General features: G+C 36.1%; 3 protein-coding genes across 4 annotated transcripts in view; all 3 read right to left on the reverse strand.

Moving 5' to 3' along the window:
- The window catches only part of rbm10 (RNA binding motif protein 10), a 23,032-nt gene extending 18,735 nt beyond the window's left edge, over positions 1 to 4,297 (reverse strand). For both annotated transcript variants that reach the window (XM_057363082.1, XM_057363081.1), the window contains exons 1-5: positions 4,196 to 4,297; positions 3,587 to 3,660; positions 2,059 to 2,518; positions 1,795 to 1,983; positions 1,627 to 1,696 (exon numbers count right to left, since the gene is read on the reverse strand). In XM_057363082.1, coding sequence (XP_057219065.1) covers positions 1,627 to 1,696; positions 1,795 to 1,983; positions 2,059 to 2,518; positions 3,587 to 3,603 — 736 coding nt within the window. In that variant the 5' untranslated portion in view covers positions 3,604 to 3,660; positions 4,196 to 4,297. The remainder of the gene's footprint in view (positions 1 to 1,626; positions 1,697 to 1,794; positions 1,984 to 2,058; positions 2,519 to 3,586; positions 3,661 to 4,195) is intronic.
- A 1,925-nt stretch (positions 4,298 to 6,222) lies between these two features.
- On the reverse strand, positions 6,223 to 9,757 carry rhoac (ras homolog gene family, member Ac). Its single transcript, XM_057363094.1, has 5 exons — positions 9,623 to 9,757; positions 8,124 to 8,279; positions 7,761 to 7,881; positions 7,235 to 7,365; positions 6,223 to 7,123 (listed from the first exon to the last, which is right to left on the reverse strand). Exons 2-5 carry the CDS (start codon positions 8,277 to 8,279, stop codon positions 6,950 to 6,952), a joined length of 582 nt encoding a protein of 193 aa, XP_057219077.1. The 5' UTR covers positions 9,623 to 9,757; the 3' UTR covers positions 6,223 to 6,949.
- Positions 9,758 to 14,488: 4,731 nt separating this feature from the next.
- LOC130571835 (cadherin-like protein 26) lies at positions 14,489 to 21,379 on the reverse strand. The gene is made up of 13 exons (XM_057363089.1): positions 21,317 to 21,379; positions 20,384 to 20,506; positions 19,657 to 19,806; positions 19,399 to 19,528; positions 19,129 to 19,307; positions 18,236 to 18,367; positions 17,892 to 18,074; positions 17,440 to 17,738; positions 17,210 to 17,352; positions 16,529 to 16,747; positions 16,061 to 16,282; positions 15,577 to 15,695; positions 14,489 to 15,364 (listed from the first exon to the last, which is right to left on the reverse strand). Exons 1-13 carry the CDS (start codon positions 21,347 to 21,349, stop codon positions 15,332 to 15,334), a joined length of 1,965 nt encoding a protein of 654 aa, XP_057219072.1. The 5' UTR covers positions 21,350 to 21,379; the 3' UTR covers positions 14,489 to 15,331.
- Between the last annotated feature and the right edge of the window lie 1,617 nt (positions 21,380 to 22,996).

A 22,996-nucleotide genomic window follows, 5' to 3' on the forward strand; every position in this document is an offset into this window, starting at 1 on the left:
AATATTATATATATATTATATATATATATTAAATATATATGTGAGTGTGGCCTTGTTTTATATCTCGGTGGGGACCTAAACCTGAATACACATCAACTCATGGGGACTCGTGTCATTTTGGTCCCCACGGGCAAAAAAGCGTATAATCGCACAGAACAATATTTTTGGAAAATCTAAAAATGCAAAAAGTTTTCTATGATCTTTAGGTTTAGGGCATAAAATATACAGTTTGTACGGTATAAAAATCATTACGCCTATGGACTGTCCCCACGGAGATAATAAACCAGATGTGTGTGTGAGAAATGACTTCTTGGATTAAAACATACAATATCAAAATAAGCAAATGTATTACATTTATACTTTTTCATGTTTTATAACATTCGCGGTCCGACTAAATCTACTAAATCTTAATTCAGTATGCATTGTTTCCCATTGCAGACAAAATACATTTCATTTCTGAAAAAAATACATCTGAAGCACAGATATTTTTATCATAAAACATATTAAGACTGGAGCTGATGTGAAAAGCTCTTTCGCACCATAACTTTTACATGTACGCAAAAAAATCAATCTTTCAATATCTGAAATTTCCTAAATCGCGTTAATGTCTTTTACCCATAACCCCACATATATCAACAAATACAGGGTGGAAAAAATAAAGGAAACATCTGATAATGCATTAACAAGGACCTATAGCGGACTACTATTTGCTTTCAGAACAGCGTCACGAGTTCTCAACTGTGAGCTGTGCGTTATCACACAATTCAGAATCTTTCAGCTCTTTGAGCAGTGACGGTGGGAAAAATGTGCTTAGCAGGGCAAACTCAGAGCTCCTACAGAAGATGCTGACAATGACATTTACATCCGGTAATACGCCGGGGGGGCATAGAAGGGATCTGACTTGGACTTGTTCAGCAGGTATTTTCACCTGGTTTAACTGCTATAACAATGTTTTCAGGCACCAGGCATGCATAATAAAAACCTAAATCTAAACCATCTTTACGTGTGTTTTCCTTATTTTGTCCACCCATTTGGCCCAAACCTTTTCACGCTCATCAAAATAAGCTACATTATATCCCAAAGTGAACAGGTCTCAAATGCAGCTCATGTGATGGTCAACCACACTTATCTTCTCAGCACAGCCTAGTATACTTACACAGTACAAAATCATCCACATATTCCAAAACAAGAGCGATCAAAGTGAGATGTTAGAAGAGAACTCGGGTAGGGCACATGAGGACTTTGTGCTTGCGTGCCCGTGTATGCACGTGTGATGTTTGTGCTTTTGTGACATTGCATGTGCAAATTGTCTAGATAAAGATAACATGATAAATCACCGGTACCAGCAAACGGGGGAAAAAAAGAATAATCACAGAACTGGAAATAAATAGATGTGATGGCTTAAGCGAAAGAGGGGTTTAGAAAACATACGCTTGGAAGTTTTGTAGCGCCAGCACTAAACAGTCCCAGCCACAACCCACCTCAACTACAACAGGAAGAAAGTGAAAAAGAAGAGATGGCCGGACTTGTAATAAAACACTGAATGAGCCATGTTATAGAAGGCAGTGGGAGAAAGACTTCCGAGGTATCCATTACTTTATAAAGGGACCATTAGAGCATGCTCACCTGAAGACTTGTTCCTCATGAGGCGAACCTCCCTGGGCTGGATCCCCTGCTCTTGGAGCCGACCACGAATCTAAAGAGCGATAACAAGATGATGTTTGTGCAAAATCCACGGTTTAGTGAGACGGTGCATTCATTCCTGAAAATGTACAAACATGGGAGGAGGCGAACCTCGTTGACGGTGGCGTTGGGTGGGAGCATCCTCAGCATGATGATGTTGCTGGGTTTCTGTGTCTGTTCATTATCAGACCTGTAGTCTTGGTCATGTGGTTCGGACTCATCCTGGGTCATCTCCGGAGCATGGTGGATGCTTCCATCCCTTAGTTTATCCTTTCCTACCTGGACCTGGTCAGGGAAGCCCTAGATCAGAGAAAAAACATTTGAGGTTTAACTTATGTACAAAAGCTTTAATAGATTTGGATGTCCCGATCTTACTTGTCTGTGACTGATGTGTCTGGTATATTGGTCTTCATCAGCTCTCCATTCTGATCCATATTCCTCCTGAGAGTTGTACCGCCCCCCGAGTCTGCTCCAGGTGTTGTCCTCTAGCCCGTCATCTCCATCTGGAGTCTGATCGAGATACATCTTCTGCCCGGACCTAAACGACTGCGTCTCCCTCCGGTGCGCATCATCCGTTTCGTACTCGCAGTTTTCATCATCTTGCTGGAATCTTGAGTTGATGTCCTTGCTTTGCGAACCACCTAGTTGGTCACTCGAGAAATGACTTGAGGAAAAATCACGGATGTTTTCCTCACGCCCATGCGATCTGGCGTTTGTTAAGCTGCTATTCTGTCCCAAACCATTTTCCTGTCCGTAACCGCGGTAGTCCATGTCCCTGTAGTCATGATCATCAGTCTCTTTTCCATAGCGACCCAAGCGGTCACCACGGCCACACCTATCGAATTAAGAAAGATAAAGAAAGGAATTCGCACACAACGCAAATGTCCTATTATGGCCATTCATCATTTACAAATTTCAAATTCATTTTTCTTATTGTGTTAATATAATACGTTCAGTTTTATGAGCCCTTTCCTGATAGCACACATACATCTGGGAGACATCTATTTGATGCATTTACATGACGTTTTATGTAAGATGTCATATAGGCAGTGTTGGGTAAGTTACTCTGAAAAAGTAATTAATTACTAGTTACTAATTACATAGTCAATAGTGTAATTAGATTACTGTACAAATTACTCTCTCCAAAAAGTATTTAGTTACTTATTACTAATTACTTTCTATATCCTACATCAACCTTGATTAGTTAAGTGATTTAAGGATAGACATGAAAGGGCTTATTTAATTCATTCAATCAAATAATATTAAACTACATAAAGTAGTATTATTAACTGACCAAAGTATTACAAATGTGAGAATTATACATTAAAGCAAGGATTTTCAAGTTAGACTCTTAGACTTTTAAATTTTGATGTCAATTCCACTATTGCACACACATATTACACAAAGTATTTAGTTTAATTACATCAGAAGTAACTGTAATTAAATTACAGAAAAAATAAGAGTAATCCCTTACTTTACTTTTTCAAGGGAAAAGTAATTAAATTACAGTAACTAATTACTTAGTAACTAGTTACACCCAACACTGCATATAGGTTATCTAGAAGATGTCTGTAAGATGTTTAGGAATGATGTAAAACTGCTCTTTCTAAGACGTTTCTCAGATGTTTTTACACAGCAGATGTTTTCCAGACATTTAACAGACGTACGGTGCTATCTGGGTTATTAAGAGAATATTGATGGCAAAAAGCTTTAAAATAATACCAGCCACAGCAACTCAAATACAGACTCCACCCCATTCATTCATTCATTTGCATTTTAAACAAATGTTGGTGTTTCGTTGAATTGATGTTGTTGTATGTTACATGTGTGTATAAACACATCCTTTGGTGTTTTAAATGTAAGTGCGCATCCATAAGAGAAGACTGCACGACGCTTGACGTACCGTCTGTCATAATCCATGTTTCAGTGCAGGTCTGGAAAAACGCCCACTTTTCGCTCTATCCGCTTCATTTACATCTGTTGACAAAATACAATAATCAAACCATCAGGTAAATAATTAAACACGCTTTGAGTTTGTTGATATACTGTTTAAAGTTTGACAGAGTCCCTGTGATGCGTTGCACTGGATTGATCAGAGCCGCAAACTAAACTAACATGCATACTGCATATTCTTTCCAAACCTTATCCATCACTTAAAACAACAACAACAGGAAAACCGCTGTCTGATATCCTACGATTGTTCTCTTATGCATATGCCAAAATGACCCTGACACTAATCAGAGGGTCAATGTATTTATTAAAAATGATACACAACCGTCAACAAAAGTCAAACCTCGAAATAACTATAAATATAGCCAGCGACGTCTAAACCTAACGAGAACGTGAGCACTGCAGTTACAAACAGTCCGGGGGACACGAGCTGGAGTCCAGAGTGCGCAACTGCAACCAGCGCGATAAGTACCATCACTGCAAATCGAAACAATGTCGAGCCACTGGCCTCTTAAACGATTTAATTTCAACTGTACAAAGAAAATATACAACAGTCGCTTACCTCCGTCACATTTCCAGCGTTACAGCATTAAAATAAATACAATGTAGATGTGTGACGTTTGACGCACAGCTCGGTATGACAAGATGGCTCCAGTCCGGTGGGCGGGGACACGGTGCTCAACCTGATTGGCTCAAAGAACTCCCGGAAGAAAATACGCAAATCCATTGGTCATGATAACCATTCGTATGACCTTCTAGAGATGCTAAAAAATTAAGTGACCATTCCACATTTTTTATATCATCAGCATTTCTAGATGTATTGTGGTCATTCCAGTTTGAGTAAAAATTCTAAAATATAAAGAGTGACATAAAGTCATCCAACGGGAATGTGAAAGACTGACAGCATGACAAGACACATCGTTTAATTTCGACGCTTTCCTAAATACATGTACAAATGTGTTGTATAGCTTAAAAGTAAATATGAACTTGTTTGCTTTGCAGTATTTGAGGTCTGAATAAATACAGAGCACCTGACATTTTCTGCAAATAAATGCAGGTAGAAGCAATATTTTTGTTTCAAATTTGGGAGAAATAGTTAATAGTTTACAAAATGAAACAAAAATAACCGTTTTATCTAAACACATATAGGCCTCCCTATAAATAGTGAATTCAGACAAACTGAATATGGTCTTTGAAAAAGACTCTTAATTTTTCAGTGGCTGTACACCAAAGTAAGATTTTTTTTACATTTCACGATTTTAAATCATATAAACTCTTTGGAAGAAACAAAAATCTCATGCAATTTTCAAAATCATTGAAATGTATTGTTTAGGGAGCTAAAGTACCGTGATAACGTGTGATAGCCTACCTCTAGTTTTTGTGACAATGTATAATAATATAAAACTATGGCTTAGTATTCTTTGTTCATCTTTGTTAGCATATATGTAGACACTGTCGTGTTTAAAATGTAAAAAGGCAATTAGAACATGTAATATTATTATGTCTATGAATAGATACCATATGCACATTTCATCTATTTTGTTTAATTAATTATACTTTTATTATTTTACTTATTTTATTGTTTGAAGTGAATTTCTCTTAGTGTTGTCATGACATGGTGTTCATGATATATTATTAAAATCAAACCATCTTTGTCAGTTGTCACTGCCACAGCTATCATAGTTTTGTTTTTTGTTTTATTAATATTTGAAATGAGCTTTTGTTTTTGAATTTTTATGTTAATTTTAGTAACATTTTCAGAAATTTTGTTATATGCTTTTGTCATTTTATAATTTATTTGTTTATTTTTTATGTTGCTAAAGAGAAAATGAATGTTGAAAAATTATGTTGCTAAAATGAGTTTATTTTGTTTTTATTTATTATTGTAATTTTAGTTCTTAAATTTCAGTTTATTTCTGAGGCAACATTTAAATGTTTCATTTTCAACAATTTTTAGGCCAATTTTATTTGATTTCAATAAACATAATGTTTTCAAAGTTTTATTTTAGTAAACTAAAATAACCTTGGCCAATGCACAGATAAACTAGACATTTATGTTTTGAGATGTCATTACGCGAGCTATATGTATTCATTGGAGCTTTTATTTTGGTAAATGATATTGGATTATTTTTATTGTTTTTTTTTTGTTTAGAACATATTAATCTACTGCTGGTATTTAAAGGTGCAACTATGTTTTTCAACACACACAAAAAATTCTCTATAAAATTAATAGCATTTTGACAAATGTTTAAAATGATAAAAGACCCCGATTTTGATGTAGATCTTAATTTTTATAAGAAAAACTCACTGAATACTATGCAATGCACCATTTTTTAAACATAGAATCTGCAGAAATCTGCCAAAGTTTCTCAATAAATAATTGAATTATGCTTTCAGCTAGCAATTCCAGAACTTGCTTTCAAGAACAACACCATGATTAGTTCTGTGGATTTGCTAGGATGCACTGATGCATGCTCCACAGCAGAACTGACAATCAACGCAGCATTACATCAACAAAGTGTGCACTCTGCAACGCTTCAGAGAAGGGTGGCATTTGAGATGAAGTGTGCCTTCGAACTGAACACAAACTTAAAATGAGAAATTCATCCGTTTTATTTCTAAATGCAATTATTAAAAAAAGGGTATACCTTAAATAAACCAGAATGGTTAGACGGTTTACATCCCTAATGTACAGCCCAGAATCCTTTGAGACATCAGCTATAAAAGGAAAAAAGCCTGAAGTGGAAGGTTAAACCCAATACAGTCCACTTCAACGTTCAGTGTGTGCTTTAGCTAAGCACAGAATAATAAAACAGAATAAAGCAGGCCAGATACACTCATTTACAACAAAGATACATGCGCTCATTCGCACAGACATTAATATTCTTACACATACAAACATACATACAATCTGTCCAACACAAAACAGTCACTAAAGACAGGAGGGTAAACCTAAAAGAGACACTTATTGGAGGAGAACATTTTTTAAAACTGGTGTTTGGGGCTAAAATGTAAAAAAAAAGAGAATAACTCCACAACGAACACCCTAGATATAGAGTCTGTTTACAAATTTCATGTCAAATGATTGTTCGACGTGACCAGAAAACTTTTTGTGATGACAGGCAATGAAGTAATCCGTTCCAACTGTTCCCAAAGTCTGTCCATATGTCTCTTGTTGTTAGTTTGACACATTGTCCCAGTATCAGTCCGATACACCGACTGTACTAGGACACGAATGCTAGTCTTCAACCCCCCCCTTCCCTGTGCTTGAGTCTCCTGGGCTGTGTTAACTGATACCCGCTCTTCTACAGGTTTTCTATAACAGCAGACAGCCAGTCTTTTTGCCACGTTTCTTAGCTTGCAGTGCAGCCCGGGTGGCCATCTCGAAGACCTCTCTCACTCCATCTTTTGTCTTGGCTGAGCATTCTAAATACCCGAAGGCGTTGATGCGGTTGGCCATGTCGCGTCCTTCCTCTGGCTTTACGGGCTCCTAAATGAAGAAATAAAAGAGAGCATGTGAAGTGCGTGCATTTGATTGCTTACTCTCCACTTTTAAGTAAAGAACATTAGAAATCCATTCTAGAAAGAAAAAGAGCCCTACCTGTTTCATTTTGGCAAGTTCCCTTCGCGTGTGCTCATCATTTCGGAGATCCTTTTTGTTACCCACAAGGATGATGGGTACATTCGGACAGAAATGCTTTACCTCTGGCGTCCACTTCTCTGGAATATTTTCTGTGATGCAGAGAAAAAAAAAACATAATTTCAGGTTTTAAATGGTGAACTTTTCTCGATCATAAATTAATTAAATGTAAACACACAAGGATTTGTTCTTCAAGGATTGTTATCTCAATATTTCTTAACCATAAACACCACTAAACACCATTGTCCATGTTAACATAATAAATGTCCCTGAATTCTGATGTCATGATTGGACAACTGTATGACCTTTCTTCTGCAGAACACAAAAGAAGTTATTTTGAAGAATGTTGTTAACCAAACACTGTGTTTGTGATCCACAGAACAGTCATATACAGGTTTTGAATGACAAAATTGAACTCTTTAAGTGTGCTAAAATTCTTGAAAACATTCAGTACAATGTATGGGCCAGAAAACCTGAAAAGGCTTACCCAAGCTATCAGGACTGTCAATGGAAAAGCACATAAGAATGACATCTGTGTCAGGGTAGGAGAGGGGTCTTAACCGATCATAGTCCTCCTGTCCAGCAGTATCCCATAAGGCAAGTTCCACCTAAGAGTAGAGAAAAAAGCAAACAAACGTAACACTAAACAGTAACTACATACAACAACATTTTAAACTGTGCAAAAACAATACAAAAAAAATCTGTGTCAAAAAATCCTAAAAAGTGCCCATTTTGATGATACAAGGCAGCCTATGAGTATGACAATAATACATATGTGTAAGAGTAAATCGCAAAACTGACATGTACATAAGCATTTATTGTAATCTGATGTCACCGGCAGTCCTCGTACCTGTTTTCCGTCAACCTCAATGTCTGCAACATAGTTCTCAAACACTGTGGGCACGTAGACTTCAGGAAATTGATCTTTACTAAAAACAATAAGCAAACAGGTCTTTCCACAAGCTCCGTCACCCACTATGACAAGTTTTTTACGAATGGCAGCCATCTGCAACACACACAGAGAGAGAAAGAGAGATATGGGCAAGACACAAATATAATCATTTATTGATTTGTTTTGCTGTAACAAGAAGAGCCATGAACAGATACATTTGACACAAAGAAAGGATTAGGAAGGAGCTGTTATGTAAAATAAAAATGTTTCCATATCTTACAGTTTTTAGTAACATTTCAACATCCCACAGTACACTAAATCCTCATTCCAATCAAGTCAGGAAGGGCCACTATTATAAATCTTGTAATCGTTATAAGCACATTACAGCACAAAAGTGGAAGTTAAATATGCTCGGTTCATCATTCCTGTCCTCAACATGAACCGGAAACACAGCTGCGGAAGTATCACTTGACCGGAAGTTACATTGTATCTGTGTCGCTATGTGGGGAAAAATCGAGAAAATATCTTAAACTTATCGCAAATACTGATTAAACGACATAGACCGTAACTATAAAACAGGCCATTATTGATCGTCCGATTGCGTTTTTACTGGCTCTGTATAAATGGCTATAGGCCGTCATGTCCTGAGGCCCGTGTTACCTCACCCCACCGTCAAAACATTTCATTCCAGTGAAATAACATACTTACACACTTAAAAAAAAAACAATAACAACCATATAAAACTTGAAATTAATATTCAGAAAAGCATTTAAAGATGTGGGCTCGCATTGATATTTGTCAAATCTGGTACAGAAAGGTGTTAGCCACTAACGTTAGCCGACATTTATCAGAAAGTCCGCTTTAAAAAAAACGTTCAACAGATAAACTTCACAACAACAACAAACACACCATTCGCATGGTGATATCATGTAACTTATGTTTAAAAAACAAAGTGCACACAATATTTTCCTGTATTTCGCGACATCGTTAGAAAAGATTCGCGAGTTGCACATTTGTTATATGACAAGAAAATAGATCCACATAAAAGAGAAAACTTCCTGTAACCTACGTAAAGATTTATTTTAGCAGCTATCAGAAGTGCTTTGAAATTGTGAAATGCTGTGATCGGATGAAATATTTAACGTTACGTTAAATCTTGTGTGAAATAAATGGCTAAGCCTGAACGTCAATAAACAGCTTCGTTTTATAACTTCGTCTAACGTTAACCCTTTTAAAATGTTGGGTTCAAAAGTGGCTGTCATGAATCACGAGCCTAAATGATGCAACTCGTGTAAAAATATGTTCACTTATATTTACAGTCACAGCTTCAGGCCGGTGAACAGAAAGGAATTCTTAAAGTGAGTCAAAATGCACACGATCTTATGACTTCCCTTGTAAAACACGATCATATACCTTCGTTAACATATTAACTTCACGTATAAAGTTGAAATAATTACCGTTTACTTGTGCTCTGGGGAAGTAACGTTAAAGGCTTTCCTATCTTTTCCTGGCTGAATCTTAACGTCCGCCCATTACTGCCACGAAACAAAACCCGCCCACTAAACTCACAAACAGTCCACAGCACACTCACTGACTGACTGACTGATAGCTAACGTTACGTGTTTCTTGAACTGCATTCATTTTAAGGATTACATTTTGTTTATTAGATTTTTTCACGTTTATTGTAACATTTTCTTGAAGGGCACAATAATACAACGTTGTTTTAAATGTGTATTTTTGTTTGTTGTTTTGTCCCAAACCGAGATATTTAATCACACATCGTGAAAGCACATGAAGAAAATGAGTGTAAATAACGAAAAAAGCATTTCAATGTTTTGTGTGAAAATTACTAAATTGAAGATTATAAATATGATAATTAATTTAGTGTACGATGTACAATTTGAGATTTGGGAATAATAGCAGTATAGAAAATGTCAATTTTCCTGTAATACACATACAGTATACACTGCTGGATAATGTTCGATAAATTAAATCAATTCTTATGAAAAGTGTTTCAGTAAAGGTCGTCATGGCTAAAATGAGGCTAACAAACGGGGTTGTGAAAAAAAATACTTTTAATTTTTGTATTTTAGTTTGAGCAGTCTGTTGGAATTTTAGTTGTCTGCGGTACCACACCGAGTTTGGGGAGCACTCTTCTTAATCTTTCTTATTAACTAACACACTCAAAACATTTCGTCTAAATGCAAATGACAATCCACATTCAGAGCAGACAAATGAATGTAATTCTTCATAAAATGAAGAAATGAAAAAAAAACAGGAAAAACGATCAAATCTTACTTGCCACTGGATGTTGCATAATAACAAAGGCATTACTTGTTTACACTGTTATGAATGATAGTTGTTGTTGTCTTACCTTCAAAATACTCGCTATAAACCGACGATAAATATCACGTGATTTATGCACAGCTTTTGAGTGAAGTACGGGAAAATGCTGCTGCGTCCGAACGCCAGAGGGCGCTCTCGTGCGGAAACTCCAAATAATACGCACTGCAGAAGAAGACCTAGGAAATGCCTATGGACATCTTTTTATCACTGTTACTCAAGCCTCATCAGGTATTTTTATGATAATAAAGTATATTTATAATGATCATGTTTGACTGGTGTTGCTTTTTCAAATGCACATTATAAGCGACTCAAACTCGCACTGCTTTTAGATCGAGCAGCATTTCCTACTGATCCCAGAGCCGTGCTTCACGGACAAGCTCGCATAAAAAAATCGACACATCGCAGCCAGTTTGATTTCAATAGGATTTAGTGGTATCGCGATGAATTATCGTACAGCCCGGTTTTTACATGATTAGATGATTACAATATTTGTATATGGCTTTTATTCATAACAACAGATAAACATCAAACATTGAAGTGGCTTTGATTTGTCTGTGACTTTAGGAAACTTTTTTTAAATAACTCAGGATAGACCTAAACATAGTAACATGCCATCAGTCACGTGCCTTACATGTTTCTTAATAACCAGTTAGACTAGGTCGTGCTGTAGTGTTATTTTGTTGTATTACAGTTCGCTGGCATTCCTCAATTTTGTTTTGTTCATCTGACTCTGAGATTAGATTGAGGATTATTTTTGTGAAATAGATGGTGGGGTTCATTTCCTTAAGAACACATTTGAATTACTTATTTATAGTTAAACAATTTAGGGCTGAACGATTAATCGAAATCGAATCGCAATCGCGATGTGAGACGTTGCGATTTGCTAATCGCAAGAGGCTGCGATGTGGAAGCGATGTGAAAAATAGGAAACGCGTCTGTTCCAAGCCCGCTTTGAGTGGCATTCTTGCTAACCAACTGAGTGAGCGCACCTCCATTATGCCTAATCAGCACTGCCCCAGCCAACTGCATAAACGTCCGTCATTAAAAAAAAAAAACATACAGAAGGCAGGAGAGAGAGTGTGTGTGTTATTATGGCATCTGCAGAGTCAGATCGATCATTAGGCAAATAAATACTAAAGAACCGTCCAATTCAGAAGACCGCACACACAGCCTGTGTCATACTCGCGCGACTCTTCCCCGCGTTGCGCGTCTCGCGGACGAGCCGTTTAAACTTGACGCGCATACACAGCCTGTTTCGTAATGTATGGCGTTATTATAATGACAAATGTCGCGAGCGCATTATTACAAGGCGAGAGCGCATTCTTGTCATACGAGCGCGCGAATCTCTCCGCTCGCAGCCGATTTCCTTTGCTCGTGCACAAAACTGGACGCGCGCTTTCAATTATACGCTGCTCTCTTATGAATTTTCTCTCCTCTCGCTCAGTGAGCGTGTGCGCACTCAAAATGCGTCCGTGCGTCCACGAATCCTTTGGTACTCTTGCTCTCGAGAGGTCCTCCTGTGTGTTCCAGGCATTATAGGCTGTCAAAAGTAGTCAACCAATCAGGGATAGCTTCCACGCGGGCCAATGAAAACGCGACCTCTTAACTACAGTAGGCCTAATTGTTAAAAATGCTTGATGAAAAGAGTTGTTTTTCGTGTTCTTTTCTACAAAAGTGTCATGTTAATGTGTAATTCTTGTAAAATAGTACATTGTAAATTGCTGAGTTTCATTCTTATAAAATCTTTTAATATATAAACCTTTTAATGAGTGGATTTTGCGTGTGGGTAGGTGGGTGGATGGGGGGCACCATGAGGTCTTAATACGCCTCTGGATCCACCACGTTCTCAGGTAACAATTTTAATATATTTGATGCAACATTATTAATCAAATGTATATTATAAATGAACGGTAAGGGAGCGTTTGGTATATTGCATAGAAGTTCAGTTTTATGCCCTGAACTTCTGGAACACTGAATGCAGAACACTTACAGTGTCTGTCTGCAAAGCATTAAATGCATAACCAAATAGGTATAGAATATTATATGATATTTCCAAATGCTCCATGCTATTATTGTTTTGATATGTACCGTTACTTGTAGTAAATATTATTTTAGAATAAAGCTAACTTAAGACACCAATCTAAATTGTTCGGTAATCAATTTAGTACTATTTTGACAATACTATGTTTAGTGTAGGACATGCATGAGGACCACATGAACTTGAGGGTGTTGGCCTGTTTTGTCTGAATAACATGGTAGTTAAACTGACGTTTATATGTAGCCTACAAAGCATCCTAATGCCCCGTTCATTTCTAATACACATTTGACTAATAATGTTGCATCAAATATATTAATATTGTTACCTGAGAACGTGGTGGATCCATCTTGCTTCGTTGAAAACGTCGAGTCACTTTCAACCAATAAGATGCCATGTAAGAGGTCGCGTTTTCATTGGCCCGCCTGGAAGCCTATCCCTGATTGGTTGACTACTTTTGACAGCCTATAATGCCTGGAACACGCAGGAGGACCTCTCGAGAGCAAGAGTACCAAAGGATTCGTGGACGCACGGCACGCATTTTGAGTGCGCACACGCTCACTGAGCGAGAGGAGAGAAAATTCATAAGAGAGCAGCGTATAATTGAAAGCGCGCGTCCAGTTTTGTGCACGAGCAAAGGAAATCGGCGTGCGAGCGGAGAGATTCGCGCGCTCGTATGACAAGAATGCGCTCTCGCCTTGTAATAATGCGCTCGCGACATTTGTCATTATAATAACGCCATAACATGTAATGACGTTTATAGTACTTGAGTCCGGCTCGGGCACCTGGCAATATGGACGAGGCTTGACGCACGCGCGCACCCTGTGTAAACTCACGCCTAGCTCCGCGTTTCAAACAAATGTAAATTCTATCTAACTGTTTTGCTAATTTCACTTGGATGAAATTAAACATTCAGCACATTTTTTACTTGTTTTAAAAAATCCCACATACTTAAACAATAATAAATCAGCCTATGTAAACTATGAACTATTTTAATAATTCACTAACACAATAGAAAATGTTATGGATTTAAGGGTTACAATGGGAGTTGTATTTGTTTTAATGGAAACTATAATAGTGTACACTGGTATTTGGATTCTATTGGTGTGATGTAATCTGGAAGTTGGGAACCAATTGAACAACAGTAAGCCCTATTTGAATAATGCCCAAAGCACACTACAAAAATTAATTTTGTAATGGTTTTAATGGAAACAATTAAATGTTTTTATTTTTGTTGTTTTCTTTCAGGGTAACTATACCCATACTGTGCTCCACACAACAATATTGAATTGAAGCTTGAATTAGAAAAGTTAAAATCGCAAATCAAATCGCAATCGCAATGTCTGTCAAAAATATCGCAATTAGATATTTTCCCCAAATCGCACAGCCCTATTAAACATACACAAAAAGTTTGAAATACACCATGATGCCATACTAATGTACATAGGCCTACTACTACTAGCATGGATCAAATCAAAGTTTTAAATTTGATAAGTGATTGTGAGTTGCTAAAATGTTGTTATGATCCCCTAAACAACAGTCTGTTCTCTTTTGTTTGCTGTTCCCTATATGTATATCATGCATAAAGCAAACCAGTAAACAAACAAAAAAATGCAAAGGCAATCGGCGGTGGTTGGTTTTTAAAGTTAATTTTAAATGAAATATAATGGCCTTAAAAGGTTTTGCACTTATCCATTTAACAATTGCTGAACTGAGCATCAAGGCAGTGAATTTTTCTCTGATAAAGACTGCTCAGACCTTAAACCTGTAAAGGTGCTTTATAAATAAAATATTATTATTAATAATACGAAGAAATAACAATGTTAAAAATCTTAACAAATAAACTGGCTATTCCCAACACATAAAAATAACTCCTTTATTTTACGAAGCAGTTATCCCAAAGGAAACATTTTTGTGCTTATTTTCTTACTCATCACATGTATGCAATGCATTTTACTTCAGCAGACATTACATGACACTAACAACTACATACATGTTCATTCACAGAATCTAACCAGACTTCACTTAACAATGTACTGTAATGTGTTTAATAGTTTCCTATTATTTCACATTTTAGAAAACTAGGCAGACCAAACCTTTGGATACAGTTTGACCAAAAACAAACACATAAACTATGGATATACAGTAAAAATGATCAAATGTACATCATAAATAAAATATAGAATACACAAACTGTTGCTTTTAACTATGTACATATATATTCATACACCACATATAATGCAAACCTTCATGAATCTTTCATTAAGAATATACAAGATTTTTTGTGCCCATCATATCTCACAACAAATCCATTTCAGGACTGCTTAAAGGGAAATGTCAGTTCCCAACGTTTATCCAAAAAAAATTTCAGAATTTATTTTTATACAGGTTTGGAACTTGAGGATGAGTAATTCATGACAGAATTTTCATTTTTGGCTGGAATATCCCTTTCCCTTTGCATTTGTTCGCCCACTCTGTATTCTGGACTTTGTGAGGTAAACTGATATATGGACTGTACAAGGCTTCTTTGAATAATCATGTTTCACGATCTGTTGAGAAAACCTGTATATGTACATTTTAGATGAATACACTTGAAGCATAAAACCCCAAACCTGGTTCTATGTATGTGTCTATTGCAAGATACAAATTGTGTCTTTACCACCTCATTGCATTGCATCTTTAAATATCATCTTCCAGTAAAGCAGTGTAGGCCACATAGAGTTAAAAAAGTCATGTTTACAGCCATTCCTTCATATCCTCATCTTCTGTGCACTCAGTAATGGCATCAGATAAAATCTTTTTCACTTGGTGGAAGGTCCTATAGGTAAATAAATGTAAAGTTTGTCTCTTAGCCTCCATTAGAAATTTGCTTCTTTAGTTTAGTGGTAGTCAGTGAACTATTACTATTACTATTATTTTCTGTTTTTGAAAATAAATGATTATTATCAAAAACAGGGTATGTCATCATTATTATTATTAGCTTCTTCTAATAATCAAAACACTAGAAAATAATATTTCTGTTCCTTTTACCTTGCAGTCAGTTCCTGGAGCTTCTATGTTGTAATTCATAAGCGATCCCTTAGATCCTTCCAAATACTTCCATCCCTTGGTTTTCTTCTTTCTGATCAGGCAAGCCATTAACAGGATGCCTTTAAAAGTCACAAACAAGAATACTATATTATTCACAACTTCAGACAAAATGATTCATAAACAGAGCAGCCACAAACATGTACAGCACAGTTTACGAGTGAAGAGCATTATGAATGCACTATATGAAATACATAGTGGTTCATTTTCATTTATCTGCAAATACATGCACATAGAATCTTAAAATTTGGTGGAAACATTGTTAGTACTTAACAGCATAAAACAAAAATGGTCATTTTACCGAAATGCATAAATAGTATATTTTAAAATCAGAAAAACTGATTTTAAAATGGTCTTTTATTTTTTTGTCTATGGTTGAGGCCAAATATAGCAATGCATTGTATTGAACCAGAAGTCATGGACTTACCCAACAGAGTTATGAAGCTTAATGTTATAACTGCCACAGCAGTGACCTTCAGCTTTATTGTTGGAGCTCTGGGCTCATTGCAGTTTGCAGTAATATCACAGTTACAAACACGAACCAAAATGGTCTGGATTGAATTTTGGCCCTGGGTGTCAGAAATCTTCAGCGTGAGCTTGTGATCACCCACAAAAACTGTGTCCTCTTTGATCAACCTCACTGTTGTTCCTATTCACAAGAGAAGACACATTTTATATGCGAACCGTGTAGAGTTTGTTGTATGGTTTGATGACCTCACTAGTGTTATTAAAATATGTGTCCAGACTTATGACTGGTACATGTATATGTATAATCAATCAGCACCATGTTATTAAATCTGACATCATCACTGTACAATGGCACTACTGGACTACGTATAACTTCGAGATTGTTATTCAACAAATGTAACGTGGTGCTAAAGAATGTTTCCTTTACCATAGCTGGAACTGAGCATCCATCTTCCCTCGACATTTCCCATAAGCTCAAAGTGGAATGGCGCTCCGTATGGGTGCAGGTCCAGGTCGAAAGCTGTAATTTCGGTGGCTTTCTCAGACAAGCACATGCACAGTTTGTCAACCTGTAGCATGGGTGGATTATCATTCTCATCTCTAAGATGAATAATTAAGGTCCCCGTTCCGGTCATTGCTGGTATTCCTGCACATTACCAATAATAAAAAATTGTTTAGTACTTTCATAAATACTTATAAATCATTTTATATGATTAAAACAACAAAAGAAAAGGCTACTGTAGTACTGGAGACTTATTTTACAAATATTTGTTACATTAATGTTTGTAGCACAAAAGTATGAGAATGCTTAGGATACTTTCATTTAGTTATTTTCATTTTCAACTTTCAAGCTGCAGTGTGTAAATTTTGCCTCTATATCGCCATCTCTATCTGAAGCTTAAAATTGCAGTTTACTTTATATATATAAGTCAAATGACATTAAACTGACATTTTCATTGAAATACCCAATGGGTCAACTTCATTATTATGAGCTTAATATTGTAAACCAGAGACAGTTTAGCCCCCCAAAATATGGGTTGCAGCATTAAGTATTTCTATTAGCGTTAGCATTTTGCTAACAAAGTAGTAAAAGTAGTTAATATCCCACCATTATCAACAGCATATACAATAACGGTATAAGTATCATCTTTCACGAAGGGGGATTCTCGGTCCAGAACTTTGACTGTAGACACACGACCTGTTTGTTCATCTACAGTTATCCAACCATTTTTATCTTCTCCTCTGATGAATCTACAGGAGGAGATATAAAACATTAATTCATATGAATTCCTGTGTGAGTGCAGGTTCGTATGTGTTAAAATAAATCTAAAATCTTACACAAAAGTATGTTGATCTGGGTCTTCAGCTCTGATCGTCCACAGGCTGTGTCCAATACCCACGTTCTCCATAACAGTTATGTGTTTGATGGGCTCCACAAATACCGGAGGATCATTGACATCTTCCACAACAACAGTCATTGGTAGAGACACGGATGTGGAAATGGACCTTCTTTGAGAGTTTTCTACATCCCACAGGCCTTTGCTGGGACGTCCTTTCACTCTACAGTAGAAGAATGGCTCCTCGTTCTCCACGTTGACGATCAGGTTTAAGTTGGACTTCTCTTCATAATCCAACGGCTGAGGAAAGAATGAAAATATTCAGTCTTTCTTTATTAAAGCTACAGACCGCACATTAGACCCGGTATCTGTTAGGAAATTACGAAAAGATTTTTATAGGATGACAACGTATCCGATAAATGTATAAACGTATAAATGTATTTAATATAGAACCTCAATGACTGTTATGACTCCATCATTGGTCTCAGGGTCAGTCTCAATCTTGAAGTGATCTGCTTTTTCACCCTGGAGAGAGTATTTGGCTCTCCATGCTGGAGATCCTCTGCTGTCTTTATCTGTCACCTGCAGTCGACAAACAGGTTCTCCACGCTTTCCCTCTTTCACCCACACAGAACCCTGCGAGACACGAAATAGAAACATATTTGAGCTTGAAAAAACTTTTACCAGGCTTTGTGTCAGTGATTAGGTGAACAGAATAGATAAACAGTGAACAGATAAAAGAAACATGTCAAATAGCAAATCTACATTTTGGTTACAACTGAAACATGTTTCCTTACTGTTTTTCCAGTGATTTCTGGTTGATAGTTGTTTTTGTCGATAACCTTCACTATCACTGTGCCTGTGCTGGAGAGTTGCACCTTCTTCCCATGATCCTTTGCTTCAACCAGAATAGTGTACTGTCGGGCCTCCTTTAAAAAAAAGCAAGACAAAACGATATAATGGCATTTTAAGTATGTACAAATCCTTAGAACATCAGACTGTAAAACTGACGATGTATTCTGAAAGACTAAAAAGAAGTCGTAGCATAAAAACTTATATTAAAATAAATATCTTACATAAATATAAAAATCGCTAGTTGAAATGAAATGAAATGCAGACTGCCTTTAAAATATAAGCACAGTTTTTTATGAGCACATGAAAAATGAATGGGTAAAATACACTGTAAAATAACCCATAATTTTACAGATTTTCCACGCATAACAAAAAAACTGTAATTTTACGGAATTTCACTTTTTTAAAAGATTTTCATATGTCTTTAAAAATACGGTGAAAAAACGTGAAGTTACAAAGAAAGCAAATTTACAAGTAAAACAAAGAAAACGTCATTTTTACAGAGAAAAAATAGGTATTTTTATGGTTTATTTCTGGTGCCCCAGCTGCCGGAAAATTTCTGTTTTTTGTAAAAGATTTTTTTACAGTTTATTTTTGAAAATACGGTTAAAAACTGTAAAATTACAGAAAAAAGACTGCAAATTTACAAGAAAACGGAAAACAGCTCCCTTTTACAAGATTTAGTTTTTTCAAAACAAGATGGTTTGACGTGAGTGGGCACTGTTGCACTTAATAGTGTTTTATATATTAAATATGATGAGTTTAGTTAAGATGCACATGTGTACAAACTATTAATATGATAATAATATAAATTAGCATATGTATAAAATTAGCATACCTCATACTCAAGACAGCCCTTGAAAGATATCTTGCCTATTGTTTCTCCTTCAGTTTGTTGAATGAAGAATTCTGCATTAGAGGGGCTGGGAGTCACAGACACGACTCTGAAAGTTAACAGTGAATTTGCTGTTCCATCCTGATCATCATCGGTTGCCAGTACTGTAACCAAATCTTCACCTGACAAACACCATGAGAAACACCATGAGAAATGTTGGTCCAGTGGGTGTAAAATAACTTTTGTATATTGGAGTGCGGTTAGGGCCTATACCTTGTGGTGTTGATTCATGGATAGTGGTTTCATACACCAGCTTATTAAAAACAGGTGCATGATCATTAACATCCAGAATCTCAATATCCACGACAAGTGTGGGTGACTTTTCTCTGGATTCAAATGTGATCTGAATGTAACAGGAATGAAATATGGGTTTATGTGACTTTGACGTACGGTAATTTGAAGCATTAAACGAATAAAGCCAAATCACTGAAAACAATAATAGCAAATTAAAGAATACTTTTTATTACTTACTGTTAAATGCTTATATTTCTCATAGTCGACTTTCCCATGAACGTAAATAGATCCCTCGGCTGTGTCAATCGAAAAAATTCCCTTTGGATCTTTGTCAAGCCCCTGTCCATGAACGATGTATTCACTGATGATCTTCTTCTCAATATTTAACTGAAAGTAAAGAGTGGAAACATTAAAAATGTACTCCATTTCATTACTTCATTACTTCCAAAATATCCCCCCAAAAGGAAGTAAAAATGTCTTCTGAAAGTTTTCTTTCAGATTTTAAACATCCTTAAATAAACATTTTCTCCTCAGTTACTTTTTCATCTGTTTAACCAGTTAAAGGTCCAGTGTATGAAATTTAGCGCTATCTGGCAAACTGCTCATTCCACTCCACCCCTCCCTTGCGAAACACTACGGTGGCTGACACAGGACAAATATGTCATCACGTTTTCAAAGGAGATAACGTATTTACGAAACGCGCTCTGTAGAGCAGTTTGTCCGTTTAGGGCTACTGTAGAAACAACATGGTGAATTCCATGCAAGGGGACCCGTGGTGTATGTAAATTGAAATAGCTCATTCTAAGGTAATAAAGACATAACGCTTCATAAGGTCTTCATACACATCTGAAGACATGAAATTGCGTTTTGTCAATAGATCCTCCAAAAAACTACCTTTAATATTCTTCTATACACTAAATGTGGATGATTGCTACAAAAACATATTAATATCAATATAACCTACATCTCCCAGTTTATATGGGAAAGGCCCACTGTGTTCCTCCTCCATAGACAGTGAATCCACAACCCATGCACGCTTTTTGCGTATGTTTCGTTGTGATGGGGTAACACATTGAAAGCAGACATTCTGAAACAGATAATAAAATAAAGCTGCGTTATATAAAGCTGCAAAAAAAATAGATTAAAATAAAGCACTTTTCTGGTGGCTACAAAACAACTTTTACCAATAATTTAATAAGGATAATAATATTATCTAAAAATAATAGTAAGGTGGTTATTTAATTTCAAGAATGATTAAATGAGTGCATTCTTTTTAATTGAACTTAAAATACACATATATTTAATTAAGATACATCATAAAGTTATAAAGACATGGAAACTTTTTGACACATTATGCCACATTAATATCATTGCATTGATAAAGAAATATCAAGCAAGTTGCAACCTGAAAGAAATTATGTTACAACTGACTTCTCACATCATTTTTGTAAAGCTCAACTTCACCAGTAAACACCAGGAAATACCATCTTATTTTCTACAAACGTCATTTTATGAAAAGCTTAGTTTATGAAAAGTAAATCGTTGGAGTCATGAGCCTGCCAGCTCACTTCAAGTGTTAGTGATATTAAACCAAATAAATGCATACTGTACTTGTTGAACAACTTCTACGATTATGTTTGCAGTTTGTAATTACTTGAAAGATTGACTAATAAACAGGTCACGTGACAATGAAAACATGGTCACTTTAACGGTCACAGTCATTTCTGACGCCGAGACAATTTGTTTGACATTTTGTCATCTAATGCAATGACATTGATCATTAATGCATAACACAAAAATATCTCTGAACTATGAACATGAACTCTAGTAACAGTTTACGTTTTCACACTTTTTACAAGTTATTAAACTAATACAAAACGTAAAAGGTGTTACTCACTGTAACAAGGACAACAAACACAATAGTCTTCATTTTAAGCAATGACACTGACTGGTCTGTCTTCTCGTCTCGTGTTGTGGTATAATGACAGCCCATCAGTCAGCGTGGCTGTATTTAAAGCAAATCTAAGCCAGAGAATTTCTTTGGAAAGCTGTTAGTGATGCATTAAAACAATGAAGTGATGCATTGTTTCTTCCAAGCAACTATTGACCAGGGTCATTTCTAAGGAAGCTGTGCATAACATGTTCTGGCAAGATTCCAGCCTTTCGTCAGAACAGGAAGAATGGCACAGGTAGGTAATAAGACCAAGTATTTATTCATACATCTATTATGTGTTAAGAGTTTCAGAAACAACAGGTGTGTCATGTTTGGCGTGATTTTTCAGGTTAAAGCAAATGGTCTGTGGACGGTGTGACTCGGGAAAATATGAGATGGTTTCTTTGACCGAGATTTAGACACAAACACCTTCATTTTTAAAGTTGTTTTCAAATCTATTTGTCTTAAAAAAGGGAACAGGTTGAATGGACATGCACTTCTGTGTTTGTGTTTTGTCAATCAGTACAGACTGACACTGAAATAAAACTACACATTTCCTGTTGTGTTAAATCAGCACGTGCAAAATCAGCAGGTGCATGAGTACCTTCTTCACAGGGATCATAAACTAGCCATTACAGTATATTACTGTAAAGCAGATAACAGAGCAAAAGCCAAACCCGGCAATAAATGTGGCCTCAGTTTATTATTGTATTTATTATTTGTATTATTGTGTGTGCAAAATTGGGTAACACTTTATTTTACGGTGCCCGTGGTACAGAGTAATTACTTAATTAAATACTATGTAGTATCTAGTGTAATATCATGTAACAAAGTGTACTTACTGTGTAACTACATTATGCAACAATCTGTACTTATAGGTTGTAATTATGCACATGTAACAGGCAGCTACTGTTACACATGTTATCGCCCCAAGCCTGTAACACAGGTACGATGGATATTGTTACAAACCTCGTACAATGTAATTATATTACTTATACGTAGTTCTACACAATGTAACCACAAGTACTTAAATGTAGAAAAACCTGTTTTTACACATGATCACTTACGTTCGGTAGACGACTACAGTCGGTAACGTGCCAAGTCGGTTACTCAGCTGCAGCTGTAACACGGAGAGCCAGATCAGATTTACAGATTTCTATTTGTTTATTTTTTTTACATTTATTTATTTTCACCATCCACTGCTATAAAGACAAGAGCATAATTCTTGAAAAAAAAATCATTGCTGCTCACATGGATTCTGCACGATCTCAACAGGTACAATTGGCTTCCCTTCCTCATAAATCGTATTTGTCAATTATTTTGTCTGTTCACTTTGTTCCAAGTGGATAAAACATTACATTAAAAAACAGAATAACTGAGTAAATGAATAGTACATTTAGTGTTAGGTTTCATGACCTACATTATAGTTTAAAATATTTGTTTAGAAGTGCAGTACTTTATGTCATTGTGTGTGTGTGGTCCTAGTATTCCTTACCTTATGAGGACCAAAGTGACACCAGTAAATTTTCACCTTGTGGGGACACTGTTTTAGGTCCCCATGAGGAAAGCAGCTTACAAATCATTCAAAATGATGTTTATTGAAAATCTAAAAATGCAGGAGGTTTTCTGTGATGGGTAGGTTTA

Source organism: Triplophysa rosa, linkage group LG21 (genome assembly GCF_024868665.1).
Source record: "Triplophysa rosa linkage group LG21, Trosa_1v2, whole genome shotgun sequence".
NCBI classification, from domain to species: Eukaryota; Metazoa; Chordata; class Actinopteri; order Cypriniformes; family Nemacheilidae; genus Triplophysa; species Triplophysa rosa.

What these genes read in the sequence shown, in the direction of transcription:
- rhoac (XM_057363094.1), bottom strand. Translation starts at nt 8,279, where the DNA reads ATGGCTGCCATTCGTAAAAAACTTGTCATAGTGGGTGACGGAGCTTGT. An exon ending in TTGAGGTTGACGGAAAACAG is followed by an intron (nt 7,882 to 8,123) that starts GTACGAGGACTG and finishes CTCTACTCTTAG; the next exon opens with GTGGAACTTGCCTTATGGGA. An exon ending in AACTTGCCAAAATGAAACAG is followed by an intron (nt 7,124 to 7,234) that starts GTAGGGCTCTTT and finishes TTCTTCATTTAG; the next exon opens with GAGCCCGTAAAGCCAGAGGA.
- LOC130571835 (XM_057363089.1), bottom strand. Translation starts at nt 21,349, where the DNA reads ATGAAGACTATTGTGTTTGTTGTCCTTGTTACA. An exon ending in CAGAAATCACTGGAAAAACA is followed by an intron (nt 18,075 to 18,235) that starts GTAAGGAAACAT and finishes CGTGTCTCGCAG; the next exon opens with GGTTCTGTGTGGGTGAAAGA. An exon ending in GATGCTCAGTTCCAGCTATG is followed by an intron (nt 16,283 to 16,528) that starts GTAAAGGAAACA and finishes TCTTGTGAATAG; the next exon opens with GAACAACAGTGAGGTTGATC.